General features: G+C 42.8%; 1 protein-coding gene across 1 annotated transcript in view; it reads right to left on the reverse strand.

Moving 5' to 3' along the window:
* The window catches only part of LOC140735572 (uncharacterized), a 288,689-nt gene that overhangs the window by 149,800 nt on the left and 123,962 nt on the right, over positions 1 to 14,927 (reverse strand). Inside the window, exons 22-23 of the mRNA XM_073060773.1 lie at positions 5,346 to 5,505; positions 1,356 to 1,435 (exon numbers count right to left, since the gene is read on the reverse strand). Coding sequence (XP_072916874.1) covers positions 1,356 to 1,435; positions 5,346 to 5,505 — 240 coding nt within the window. The remainder of the gene's footprint in view (positions 1 to 1,355; positions 1,436 to 5,345; positions 5,506 to 14,927) is intronic.

The following is a 14,927-nucleotide window of genomic DNA, read 5'->3' on the forward strand; positions in this document are numbered from 1 at the left end:
TAAATCATTTATATACATCACAAACAGCAGAGGTCCAAGTACAGATCCCTGCAGAACACCACTAATCACAGATCTCCAGCTAGAATACGTCCCTTTAACTACTACCCTCCCTCCAATGGCAGGCCAGTTCTGAACACAAATGTCCAATTAACCATGGATCCCACACATCTCAATCTTCTGGATGAGGCTCCCATGAGGGACCTTGTCAAATGTCTTACTAAAATTCACATGGACAAAATCCACGGCTTTACCTTCATAAATCAACCTCATCACCTCATCTAAAAACTCAATCAAGTTAGTAAGACACAACTTGCCCCACAAAAAGCCAAGCTGGATCTCCCTAGTTAGGCCATGGTTTTCCAAAAAGTCATAAATCTTATCCCTAAGAATCCTCTCCAATAACTTCCCCACCACTGATATGAGATTCACTAGTCTATGGTCTCCAGATCGTCCCCAGTTCTCTTCTTTAATAATGGAACAACAGTAGCTACTTGCCAGTCCTGTGGGATCTCACCTGTGGCTAGAGAGGACATGACAGTATTGGTGAAGGCCCTGGCAATTTCATCTCTTGCCTCTCTCAATAACTTGGAGTATATCCTATCAGGCCCTGGGTACATCAATTTTAATGCTCTTTAAGAGACCCACCACTACCTCCTCTTTTATCTCAAAATGCCTTCCCTATCCTCCAAATCGTTCTCCTTAGTAAAGACTGGTGTAAAGTACTCATTTAGGACATCATCCACATCCTCCACATCCAAGTAAATGTTCCCTCCTTTATCCTTGAGTGGTCCATTTATCCCTCTCCCCAGTTATCCTCATGCTCTCGATTGGTGTAAATCTTCATTGTGGATTAAGTGTGTCACAGTGTGCAAAATAGGTAATGAAGCTCTTTTGGAAGCTTGGCATAAAACAAAATTGGGTTGACCTACTGTATGTTTTCTACTTTAACACTACTGAAGCAATCTCATCTTATCATTCCTAATGGACAAGTCTGGAAGTGGCTTATGGGGAACATTTTGTTCCTAGACATATACAACACAGAGGGAGCGTTGTGAGTGCACAGTCCTCTGTGATTCATTTTTATGAGACTTATGTTAATGTATTGTATTCATCTTCGAGGTCAGATGATAACATTCCAACATCCAAACCAGTATCTGAATATCACTGCAAAGGGCAAAGTAACCAAAGTCAGAATATGTCTCTGTGCCCAATCAATAAAGATTTCCACTCATGGAATCAGACCTCCAAGTTCAAAGGTATAATAACAAGAACCTACCTTAACCCACCAGGGGAACAGATGAGCTGTACATATCTATTTAAAACAAACATTCAGGAGAGCAGTTTGCCAACTGTACCTTAATATAATACAAGTCTCTGCCGTTAATGAGAACTTCGAGCTTTCCTGTGTGAGTGTGTTTTATTTTTGCAATTTCTCCTGCAAAACCAAAATAAAGAGTATTAACTATGTGCATAATATTTGCCAGTATTGTATTCTAAATTTTTTCCAGAGCTTGCTGCCAAATAGGGAATCAAAAAACTATTTTCTGTAGATCAGTAATCTATTAAAACTTTATTGCACAGGTGTGGTGCTGGATCCTGCCCCAAACATGGCAACATACCAAGGATAAAGTTGCAATAAAAAAGAAACAGGACAAAAATAGTTCATTATTATAAACCAGCTTTTCATTCAAAATAAACTGATTAGTGGTAAGTATGATCTTGTTTTAAAGAATGAAATTGGACAAAGATTTTTCTCAGTTAGTTAGCACTTTTTAAAACAATTCCAAAGCACTTCACAATTCTGTTATTGTAAAATCTGACACCAAACCTCAAATATTGGGACAAGTGAATAAAAGCTGGTCAAGGTTAATCAGCGGAGTACTGATGATTGCCAGGATGAGTAAGAATGTAAACAACTTTATTAAACATTGAAGGAGAATATCTACCCCCTTTACACTTTGTGACTGAAGTTAAAAAAACTCCAGCATTTCTTGCTCTTCCTTACCTCACCTCCACATTGATAATTGCTTTCAAATATAATTGAATGACACAGGAGGTGAAAAAGCTCCCAATTCCAGCAGAACAGTGCTGAGACCATTTGAAGCATCATCATCAGCTCCTTCATTGTGTACCGCGGATTCTACATTGCATCTTACCCTTTGGTAGGATTCTCATTGGTTGGGTAATAATGCATTTAGGAACCATAGACAACCTCTGGGATCGTGGCTTTTTAACTTAGCTAGTACATTGCTCATTCCGTCTGATTGCTGTATTGGAGGGAAATGAGGAATTGCTGTGCTGGTGTTTCACAGAGACATGGTTCACTTTAGATGCACCAGATAAGATGGTAAGACCCAAGGGCTTCTCAATATATTGGTTGGACTGAACTGCTGATTTGGAGAAGGCAAAAGGTGTGGGGGGGGGGGGTTGGGTCTGTGTTTCATGATAAATTCTTTGAGGTGCTCAGATGCAGCAGTTTTGTTGCATTCTTGTTCTCCAGCCTGGAACAACTAATGATTAAATGCCAACTGTTCTACATATACCTACCAATGAGCTCTCTTCTGTGATGCTGACTGTAATTTACATATTCCTAATTGCCAATATTAAGCAGGCACTCAAGATACTGAATGCTACGATCAGCAAACAAGAACCAGCCTACCCTGATGCCTTTCAAATCATTGCTGGGGACTTCAATCAAGCTTGTTTGAGGAAATCTCTGCCCAATTACTATCAACATATCACTTGCAGCACCAGGGGCCCCAACACATTTGATCACTGTTACACTACAAATAGAAATGCCTACTGTTCCACGGTAGACTTATTTGAGTAAATCTAATCACTTAGCTGGCCTCCTCCTACCTGCATGCAGGCGGAGGCTAAAGAGCAAGACTCCAGAGGTAAGGACAACAAAGAGGTGGTCTTGGGAGGCAGAGGAGTGATTACAGGATTCCTTCAAATCTGTGGACTGGGCCGTGTTCAAGGGCTCATCAGGGGATCTGAACTAATATATGACAGCTGCCATAGACTTTACAAAAACAGTCATGGACAACTGTGTGTCCACAAAATCATTCAGTGTCTTCCCTAAGCAGAAGCTCTGGATGAACCATGAGATCCACAATTTACTGAGGGCCAGATATCTGGACATCTTGCATATAACTTGGTCACTAGAACTGAATACAACTGAAGATAATTACAAGTAGTCCAGGTATGATCTCCAGAAAGCCATTTCACATGCAAAGTGATAATTCTGGACCAAACTTGAATCTCTGAATGATGCTCGACAACTGTGGCAGGACTAGAATGACATCACCTCCTACAAAGTTAAACTAAGTGACAGAGGTGACAAGAAGGCTTTCCTCTCAGATGAGCTCAATGCCTTCTATGCTCGCTTTGACCATCAAAACATGGAGGCACCTTCACAAACTCCCACAGCCCCCAATGATCCTGTGATTTCAGGCTCTGAGGCCGATGGATGTACACCTTTCAGGAAAGTGAACCCACTGAAAGCATTTGGCCCAGACTTGGCACCCGGCTGGACAATACCGTTGATAATGATGAATCAGCTCACAGGAGGGGGACTGAAAATCTGGCTGAGTGGTGCCACAACAGCAATCTCTCATTCAACGTCAGTAAGACCAAGGAGCTGAACATTGATTTCAGGAGGAGGAGACCTGAGGTCCATGAGCCAGTCCTCATCAGGGAATTAGAGTTGGAAACTTGTGTTAATCAACTGGCTGGAGTGTTGACTGATATCTTTAACTTCTCACTTTGACAGTCTGAGGTATGCACCTACTTCAAGCAGTCTTCGATTATACTGGTGCCTAAGAAGAATGTGGTAACCTGTCTCAGTGACCATCATCCAGCAGCACTTTCATCCACGGTGATGAAATGCTTTGAGAAGCAGATGATGAAATATATCAACTCGTACAAAGCTGGATGAACTCAGCAGGTCAGGCAGCATCCGTTGAAATGAGCAGTCAACGTTTCGGGCCGAGACCCTTCGTCAGGACAGCATCTGCAGTGTACTTTGTGAAATATATCAACTGCTGCCTGAGGAGCCTACCAGCACAACAGGTCAAAACCAGGTGCTATTTCATTGGCTCTTCACTCCATCCTGGAACATATGGGCAGCAAAGGTGCTCTGCATTGACTACAGCTCGACATTCAATACCATCAGCCCCTCAAAACCAATCAATAGGCTTCAATATCTCCTTGTGCAACTAGATCCTTGATTTCCTCACTTGCAGACACCAGACAGTTCGGATTGGAAATAGCATCTGCTCCACGATCTCCAACAGCACAGGTGTACCACCCGGCTGTGTGCACAGCCCCCTGCTCTACTCGCTTTATACTTATAACTGTGAGGATAAGTCCAGTTCTAATACCATATTTAAGTTTGCTGGACAATACCACTGTTGATGGTGATGAATCAGCTTACAGGAGGTGGACTGAAAATCTGGCTGAGTGGTGCCACAACAACAACCTCTCATTCAACGTCAGTAAGACCAAGGAGCTGAACATTGACTTCAGGAGGAGGAGACCTGAGGTCCATGAGCCAGTCCCCAAAAGGGAATCAGAGTTGGAGAGGGTCAGAAGTTTGCAAAGTTTCGGCATGTCATGTAAAACTTCGACAAACTTCTATAGATGTGTAGTGGAGAGTATATCGACTGATTGTATCATGGCGTAGTATGAAAATACCAATGCCCTTGTATAGGAAAGCCTACAAAAAGTAGTGGATATGGCCCAGCCCATCATGGGTAAAGCCCTCCCCACCACTGAGCAGTGGTGTCGCCGGAAATCAGCATCCATCAAGGACCTCCACCAATCAAGCCATGCTCTTTTCTTGCTGCAGCCATCAGAAAGGTGGTACAGGAGCCTCAGGACCTGCAGCACAGGTTCAGGATCAGCTATTATCTCTCAACCATCAGACTTTTGAAACAAAGCGGTTAACTTCACTCAGCCCATCACCAAACTATTCCCACACCCTATGGACTCACTTAAAAGGACTCTTCATCTCATGCTCTCAATATTCATTGCTTATTTATTTTTATTATTATGTTTTCTCTTTCTTTTTTGCATGGTTCGTTTTTTTTGCAGGTTGGTTGTTTCTCCATTCTGTTGGGGATGAGTCTTTCACTGATACTGTTAATGTTTCTTGTATTCACTGTGATTATGCACAAGAGAATTAATCTCTGGGTTATATATGGTGACAGATGATAATAAATTGACTTTGAACATTGTTAAGTAAATTATTACGAATTTAGTTCTACTGATCTTGATTACTCATATCACTTACACAAAATTTTAAGAATTCAATACATTTGAAGTTACACAGCCCAGCTCACCAACTATTGTTATCATCTTCTTTGGATGAACAATTTTGGCTAATAGCTTCCGTTTGGGGTAGTTCATTTGAAAATCGATGGCTATGTCCCTTTTGACTTCTGACTGTGGAGTTCCCATATAAAAGTGTAGTATAGCCTCAGCTGGAAACCAGGTGTTCTTCTGGAAAAGAAAAGTAATTTGTTAAATCATTGTAGTGTTTTGTTTGTTTTGCTGATACCTGGGAGAATGAGAAAAAGCATAAGTGTTAATAGTGGTTATTTTTGAGTTGGTACAGTACTAATAATTTTTCAGCAAAATATCCCCCAAATATTATATAATTTGCCATTATTTTTGAATGTTATTTAAATTCAGGCCATGTTTACAGGATCTAAAAATTACAAATTAGCGTAAGACTTTGAACATAAAGACCAGTGCATTGGGAAATATTGCCAAATAAAAACAGAAAATGCTGGAGGAACTCAGCAGGTCAAGCAACGTCAATGGAAATGAATAAACAGTCGGCGTTTTGAGCTGAGAACCTTCATCAGGGCAAGAAAGGAAGGGGGAAGATGTCACAATAAGGTGGTGGGGAGGGGAAAAAGGACAAGCTAGAAAGCAATAGGTGAAGCCAAATGGATGGGAGAAGAGGGATGAAATAAGAAGCTGGAAGGTGATAGGTAGAAAAGGCAAAGGGCTGGAGAAGAAGGAATCTGATAGGAGGCGAGGGGAGGAGAGGAGAGGGGACCATGGGAGAACGGGAAAGAAGGAGGTGCTAGGCGGGTGAGGAGAAGAGGTAAGAGGCCAGACTGGGGAATTGAAAAGGAGATTCAACATATTATGTAGTACTCGAGACAAACAATAGAACGTACTGGTTGAGAGAATTTCTCACAATCATCTCTGTAAAACAGATACCAATAGGAATTTCATATCCGAATGAGAAACTGTCAACTCAGAGAAACTGGCAAATTATTCAAAGTAAAACATAACAGGATGTGAGTAATTACAAGCATCGAATAAACTAGCACAGCTGCATAACAACCATCAAAAAATAGAAAATAATAGGCAATTTTACTGAGTTTTGAATCGGGCAGCTTTTTTCATCCTTCACTACTAGCAATCTGACTTGAATACATGTCAGTCATTCCACAACATGCTTCCAGCTCCTGTCAAGGATTTCAGTTTGCCATTTTGAAAGCATAATCATGTTTGAGGTGATGGGCAGTTACAACACCAGCAAGTAGGCACATTAATGTCTTGCCTGGTGTCAGTTTTACTCGCCAGCTGCTCAGCCTTCTTACCCTCACTGCATAAGGAGTGTGAACACACATAGCCAGGAGTGAAATACAGTGTGCGGCAATACCCACCATCAGGAGGGAACTGGGGAATTCGGTTATTTCCCAAACCATTAGCTTATTTTATAAAGTCAGTGAGCCACAAGTTTCAACCAGTTTCTAGCCAAGTGATAAAATAAACTGGAACATGAATTATTTCTCTGACATTCCAGCAGGCTGGAAAACATGCTAATTCATTATATGAAAGCAGTTCAAATGGAAAGATATTGGGAACAAGAATGCCGAGACCTTCCTAAGGCAATCCAGAAATGGGTAGACGAGATAAACATTTTTATTAAACTCTCCATAGTAGCTCCATCATTAGGAAAAGCATTTTCATATACTGTAATCACATAAGAGATGGAGGGGGTGGAACTCAACTTTGGGTGATCGAAACATGTTTGCTACTCTGCCTGATGTTCCTTCCTTTAAGAGTGCTCTGACGTAGATGGGCTCACCTTACTGTTTTCAGAACAATTCAGAAGTTAAATTGAATAGCTCAAGAAAGGTGGTTAAGTAAACGCCAACTTCCTTCTTGGTCATTTCATTTCTGCTCCCAGCCAGCACCAACTGCACACTGTTCATCAATAGGAGACCAACCCTGGATCAATAGTTCAGTGCGAGCAGCACTTACAGCACGACATCGAGCTTACAACGCTGGAGATCAACTAGAGCTCAAGGAAACCAGCTCTGATCTGCGCAAAGCTATCGAGGCTGCGAACCAACAAAATAGGGAGAAAATTGAGTCAAGATTCACAACAAGTAGCACACGTGATTTGTGGTGTGGGCTGCCTACCATCGCAGACTTCAAAGCCAAATGTTATGGTGCCGCCAACATCACGGCCTCTCTCCCAGATGAGCTTAATTGCTTTTACCCTCAGTTCGATGTCGCTAACTCTGAGCCTCCGAGGAAAGCCACCGCTACAACCTGGTCATCTCTGAGGCTGAGGTACGCAGATGTTTCCAACAAATGGCTGTGAGACCGGACGGCGTCCCAGGGTGGGTACTCAGGATGTGCACAGCACAACTAGCAGGTGTGTTTACAGACATTTTTAATCTCTCCCTCTCCCAGTGTACAGTGCCCTCCTGCTTCAAATTATCCACCATTGTCACTGTACCAAAAAAGACCAAGGTAACTTGCCTGAATGACTGGCGTCCTGTTGCACTCACCTCAATAATAAGCAAGTGCATTGAGAGGCTGGTCAAGGATCATATCTGCAGCATGCTACCACCCAAACTGGACCCCTACAACTCACCTATCAACACAAGCAATTCACAGATGACACAATAGCCACTGCTTTACATTTCGTCCTTACACATCTGGAGAAGGGTGCTTATGTGAGAATGCTGTTCTTGGACTACAGTTCACCATGCAACACCATAATTCCATCCAGGCTCAACAAGAAGCTCAGAGATCTCGGCCTTGATCCTGCCTTGTGCAACTGGATCCTGGACTACCTGTCAGATTGCCGGCAGGTTGTAATAGTGGGCTCTCTCACCTCTAACCCTCTGACTCTCAATACAGGAGCCCCTCAGGGCTGCGTACTGAGTCCCCTCCTTTACTCCCTGTATACCCATGACTGTGTTGCCACCCACAGCTCCAATTTGCTAATTAAATTTGCCAACGACACTACATTGATCGACCTCATCTCAAACAATAACAAGGTGGCCTACAGGGAAGAAGTCATCTCTTTGACACTGTGGTGTCAAGGAAACAACCTCTCTCTCCCTCAATGTCGCAAAAACAAAGGAGCTGGTTGTGGATTACAGGAGGAATGGAGATGGGCTAACCCCCATTGACATCAATGGATTTGGGGTTGAGAGGGTAAACAGCTTCAAGTTCCTCAGTATCCACATCAACAAGGACCACACGTGGTCTAGACACACCAGCCGTGTGGTGAAAAAGGCACAACAGTGCCTCTTTCACCTCAGACGGTTGAGGAAGTTTGATATGGGCCCCCAGACCCAAAGAACTTTCTTCAGGGGCACAATTGAGAGCATCCTGACTGGCTGCATCACTGCCTGGTACGGGAACTGTAATTCCTGCAATCACAGGATTCTGCAGAGAGGTGCGGACAGCCCAGCAAATTTGTAGTTGTGAACTTCCCATGATTCAGGATATTTACAAAGACAGGTGTGAGAAAAGGATCCATAGGGTCATTGGGGACCCAAGCCATCCCAACCACAATCTATTCCAGCTGCTACCATCTGGGAAACGGTACCACAGCATAAAAGCCAGGACCAACAGGCTCCGGGACAGCTTCCTCCACCAGGCCATCAGGCTGATGAACTCATGCTGATTTGAGTGCACTCTATATTACATTGACTGTGCTGTTTATTATAAATTACTATGACTGCACATTTAGATGGCGATGTAATGTAAAGATGTTTACTCCTCATGCAAGAAATAAAGTCACTTTATTTCAGTTCGATATTGTGAGTGGACACCACCAGCTGAAGCTAGCCCACATCTCCTAACTGCATTTGCCATGAGGTCAGTGGAGTGAAAGCTAGTGCTGGCTGGAGGTGAAGATGAGCAAGGACGCAGTGAATAACGGTAGAATGTCAGAGAGTGTAGACTTTTCTTGAGCTTGCAGGAGGAGGTAGAAAGTTGGGATGTCAGGCACCTCTCCTCCAATTAGAGACATTAAAGGCAGGGCACCAGATACATGTGAAAATCAATGCCACATGCTGTGGGGACTCAAGACCTCACACTCCTGGTTCAGGTCAGTGAATGCAACTGCAGATACCAAATCCTTCCAACAGCGCCACCAGCCTGCCCTAAACCTGTCACATCCCCTTCCCCACCTTCCAACAATGTCAATCGAATTGGCTTCATGCACATCAGGCACAGCATACACCTTTATCATTAGAGTTGTGTTTCCTGACAGATTTCATGATGATCAGCGAGATGCTTCTCTTTCTTTTTAGGACAACAAAGTGTTTATCCAGTGCCAGGAAGTAACCAGAAAAGACAGGACATCACTGTAGGTCTGAACTCCCAGAGAGAAGATGGTTCTGGCCATTAGTGGAGTGACAATTGCTGAACTCCAGGGCAAAGGAGGGAATGAGTTGGTTTAGGGCAAGGCCATCCTCACACCTGATCCTCTGTTTCATATCACTTTTCTATCTTAACCATTTTGGTGTCACTCAGTAAGCGGCTCATAATCCTCCCACCACACTGCCCAGAGATCGACGAGTCACAGAGAGACACAACACAGCCAAAGTCCCTTCCACCTACTGAGCCTGTCAGGGTGTATTCTGGATTTATGGACTATAGCAAATATTAATTTCAACAGCAATCTGTCTTCAAATCTGAATGCCAATTGTAGATTGAATTTAAAATGCTGCTCAGAACAATGATCTTCCTGGAGCTGCAGATTGGGGTGATTGCAAACCAGGAAACAACTTCTTGACCTGAGATGTCTGCATATGTATGAATGCAGCTCAGAGACAGCGGTGATTAACATTCAGTCTAGGATGTTTGGAGTGTTGGTGTAAAGATCTAGGTGTTTGAACATTATATGTAACTCAGAGGAAGTTCTATAAAATGCATTGTAACTATAGAATTATCTTGTTTGATCTTTAGCATATAATAGTGATCCAATGTTGGGTCAGGGAGTCTCTTCCGGGAGTGTCTCCAGTATGATACTTGCTTGCTGTGCTGAATAAAGACCTCTATATCACTGGCTTCAATATTCTCTCCGGTGACTACGTTCACAGTCACATCAGAGCCCATGGAGGCCACAAGCATCAATTTTTCACATTAATCCCAGCCAAACCTATTTGATTCTTCCCACATTCCCATCGACTCCTCCTAGATTCTGCCACTCACCTACACAATAGGGGTGATGTACAGTTGCCAATTAACCTACCAGCTTGTGCGTCTTTGGGATGAGAGAGGAAACTGGAGCACCCAGAAGGGTGCAGGCCTAGATCTGCTCCATGTCATTCTCCACCGCTGACTGCAGTCTCCTCCACTGACACTTAGCAGCTGTCATATCTGCTATGTGGTGATCACTGGAACAGAACCAGGCTTGGCCGAGACACAAAGGAGTTGGCTTTTAAGAAAATGCACACAGATGACAGGCTGTGTTTTGAACATGGCCTGATCTACATAATAATTTAATTTCTGCACTTTGTGGCAGCTTAAGTTTAGGATTGTGGCCAAGCAGACACTGACATCGTTTCAGAGAGGTACAAGGCTAGTGGCAGAAGATGAACAAAATGACACAGAGGTGCAGCTAGTAGCACCAGCGGCCAAATTCAATCCTGACCGCAAGTTCTGTTTGTGTGAGGTTTGCCGCTATCACTTTCACTGTGCATGTCTTCACTCGGATTCCAGACAACTTCTGCATCTCAAAACCCTGTGGGTTCGTCAGTTAACTTGTCACTAAATCCTCCTTAGTGGTGGGTACTACATACTTGGAAGAGTTGACAGGAATGTGAGGATATTAGGTTTTAGGGGAAATTAACAAAGGGAATTGGATGTTCTGTGAGCTGAAATAAACCTCAATGAGTTGAATGATTTCCTGGTATGTTGCGAGGAAGGATGGAAACAAAAATATCACCAGTTTTCGTCTAAGAGGAGCCAGATGTGAAACAAGCTTGTTACTGGAATCATTCTGATGGCCAGTGGTACTTTTTTTCTTGACCTTCTCCGATGTTGCAATTCCAGTTGTAACAGGCTGTGTCAGTGGAGATATCCCATATTGTGATCATTGAACAATCTGAGTAGACGTGGCCTCCTCCCCCTCACTCTTCCTGCATCTTGCCCTCCTACATGCCCACTGCTCAGTCCGCCAGCTGTGTTGTACTACACAGAGTTTCCTCCCATAATCTGCAAATATTAGCCCAGTGAGAACTCTTTCAGGCTTTCATAATTTTCCATAGCTGAGCGCTAACAATAAAATAAATATTCTATCAAAGCTCTAGTTTGAATGGCTTTTTATTCTATTCACTGGGAATAAGAGATTAAAAATGAATTCACTCAAAATAATGTTTAGATAATTTATCAGTCGGTTGTCAACAATGTCCAGCTTCTACAGATTTTTGACTTTTTTTTCTGTTTGAATTTGGTTTGGCTCCAGCTACTGTTTTCTGTGCAATTTAATAAGCTGGCAATTTGAAATTAAATCATCTCTCTGGGTTATTTAAAGAGAGGCTGTGTGTAGCCATGGATTTGTGGCTGTGGTGTACCTGATGAAACATTTTTGAAGTGGAGCCTGGAATTATTGGATACTGATTCCTGATCACAATTCCCAGGAGCAGAGGCTCAGTTCCCAGCCCATGAATGAATCTTGAGCAATAGTATTTCAATTCCATCTTTACTACAATATTTTGTTCAGACCCTTGTCTTACTTTCACATGTTCATTCAACAATAGAAAAAGCCATTTGGCCCATTAAAACTATGTCAGCTCAGAGAACAATCCCATTCCCCCAACTATTTTCCTGTAGCCTATTGTTCCCCTATTCTCTAACGACCCTACCACTGATCTACACAGAAGGGATAATTTTCAATGGCAATTAACATACGAACTCACAAGCCTAGATGAAAGGTGATGCAGAGATCCAACCTGTGATGCACTGGGACACATCATCAGTGATGCAACCTGAGGTCCACGGGGTGTTTTGGGTCTTTCAACATCAGACATCCTTGCCTGGGTGTCCCAGCCAGGGTTGATCAGGCCCTGGCTTGTGTCCCAGCAGCAATGATTCACAGGTCACACCTCTTGATCCAAAGCCAATCTGGAGGCTCACTCAGCAGCCTCTGTGGTGGTCCTGGTGGCTCTTTTCTGTGTAGCCTCTGTAGTGTGACGGAGGGAGTAGGTTCTGCACAGCAAGCAGCCAGCAAAACCGATACACCCCACCTCGTACTCTCCAGTGTCTCCAGCACTGCTCCACCAACTCTTAGCATTTGGTTTCTTACACTCAAACACCTCCTCAACCTGGTCTTCCCAAGGAACTGTCCATTCTACCATGACCACCTGCTTTGAGGTTTCTGATAGAATGGCAATGTCAGGCCTCAGGGATGATGGTGTGATGAACTCAGGGAAATTTAACTGCTTGCCAAGATCGACTTCCAGTTGCCAGTCAGACGCCGTGACTAGCAAGCCTGCTGATGACCTGGGCTGAGGCTGTGGTTGGTCAGAGTACCCAGGGGGAAAAGTCACGTGGTCACAAGGAGAAGGTGCATACTCCACGCAAACAGCAATTATAATGGAACCCAGGTGTTTGGCTCTCTACCACCCTGCAGTTGTCCAAGAGGTTACTGGAATATCTGCAGCACCTACATTTCCTCCACTCTTATCTCTGTGACACTGATAATGAAGTGTGAATAACTGGCTGCTCGTGGGGAACAGAGATGAACCTTTGTTGATTCAAATAGAACTCCTAATTATGAAGTAAGCATTCTGGATTTATAAAATAATGAGAGGCTTAGTAGGATAGATAGAGTCTCTTTCCTGGGGTATAAACATTAAATACCAGAGGGCACAGATTTAATGGGATAGGGGGAAAATTTAACAGAATGTGCAAGGAATTTTTTTTACATGAAGAGTGGTGGGTGCCTGAAATTCAATGCCAAGGGACATCGTGAAAAGCAGATACAATACTGATGTTTATCTGACAGACACATGAACTTGACGAGAATGGAGGGATACAAATTCTGGACAGACAGCTGGGTCAATTTTTTTTTGGCATCATGGTTGGTCCAGAATCAGTGGGCCAGAGTGCTTGTTCCTGTACTGTACTGTTCTATATTCTGTTCTGAGCTGAACTCAAGTCTAAACCTCCCCGTGCATCCTTGTTCCGTGAGCTCCAATAAGCCGGATCAGGTCTGACAAGATAGGTGCTGGCAGTGGTTAGTTCTGCAGAATGCACATTCAGTGTTCAGGTGCTGTGCTCTCCTCACACTCCTGATGGACCAGGAGTCACTGCGGTGAAAACTCAGAAAGTAGACACACTGCTCCATCTTTGTCCAGCCAACTCACAGTCTACTGGTACTGAGGTCATTGATAATTTTGATTCTGGTAAATATCTAACAGTCTGGTTTATGTGCTTATTCGATCATATTTATTCATAAGCATCAGTAAGTCTGGAAAGTATGGTCCACTGTCTTCAAGTTATGGGCAATTATCATTCTTTTTATGTAAAAATTCTGAAGAAGTCTCTTTGACCATTCAGCGGACAGAACATTCTACACTTGAACCATTTGCTTAATTTGAATAGCCTTCACCTTAGCAACGTACATGCAAAGCTTAAGTTACAGTTTGATTGATCTCAACATTTTCCCCGTAAACTCCAGAAGGCAAAGGGTATACATGCATTTCCTATGAAAATAATGCCCAATGTTAAGCCTTCAATTATTCCTTTTGCTTCTCTTTCACATTTTGTCAGCTGTGCAGGCTGCCCCGCAGTTATGAAAGCTCAGTTTCCTGACCTTCCTACACATGAATAAGCTGCCACAATATTAAGTTCAGAAGTCCAATGTATAAAAACTAGCCTCCCCTCTTTTGCGCTCTCTCTCTTTTCTTTCAGGAATTGTTTTTTTTTAAATCAATCCTATCTGCTTTGATGCCAAGCAGTAAAATATGTTTACCATATTGACTTCAGGTCATCTGCAAATATAGATCTGTATACCACTCAGGAACTTGTACTATCAAGAATCAAGTTATTGGAATTCTTCATTTTATTAAATGATAACTTAAACAATGAAATGCGTCCGACAACAGAGAGCCCGGTTTGACTGGAGTAGGGCCATAGAGCCACTTTAATTTCAATGCCATTCTGTTTTCTTCTCCACATCAGAGAACATTCCTAAATTGGCAGTAACTCAATAACCAAATAATATCAATACTCAAATTGAGTTAATAAGCTGCAATCTCATTAGAAAACCACAGGGGATTATTTTTGACCATCAAGAAGTGACATTTGTCCATTTATAAGACTATTTTACAAAATTGAACGGTATTCTCATGGTCTGCAAGTTCCCTGCTGTGATCTTTTGTAATATCATTAGAAAATAATTGTGGTGTTTATGATGGCCCTGATTTTAACTACCTCCATCTTTTGAAAATGGATGAGGAAATTACTTGAATAATAACATGTGTTTTTGACACATGCCAAGGAGTTATACATCATGGATGCAGGTCCCTCAGCCCAACCCATTCATGCTGACCAAAGTACCTTTCTGAGCTAGTCTCATTTGCCCGTGTTTGACCTGTAGCCCTTCCTGTCCAGGTATCTGTCTAAATGTCTTTTAAGCAGAA

Source organism: Hemitrygon akajei, chromosome 11 (genome assembly GCF_048418815.1).
Source record: "Hemitrygon akajei chromosome 11, sHemAka1.3, whole genome shotgun sequence".
Taxonomy (NCBI): Eukaryota; Metazoa; Chordata; class Chondrichthyes; order Myliobatiformes; family Dasyatidae; genus Hemitrygon; species Hemitrygon akajei.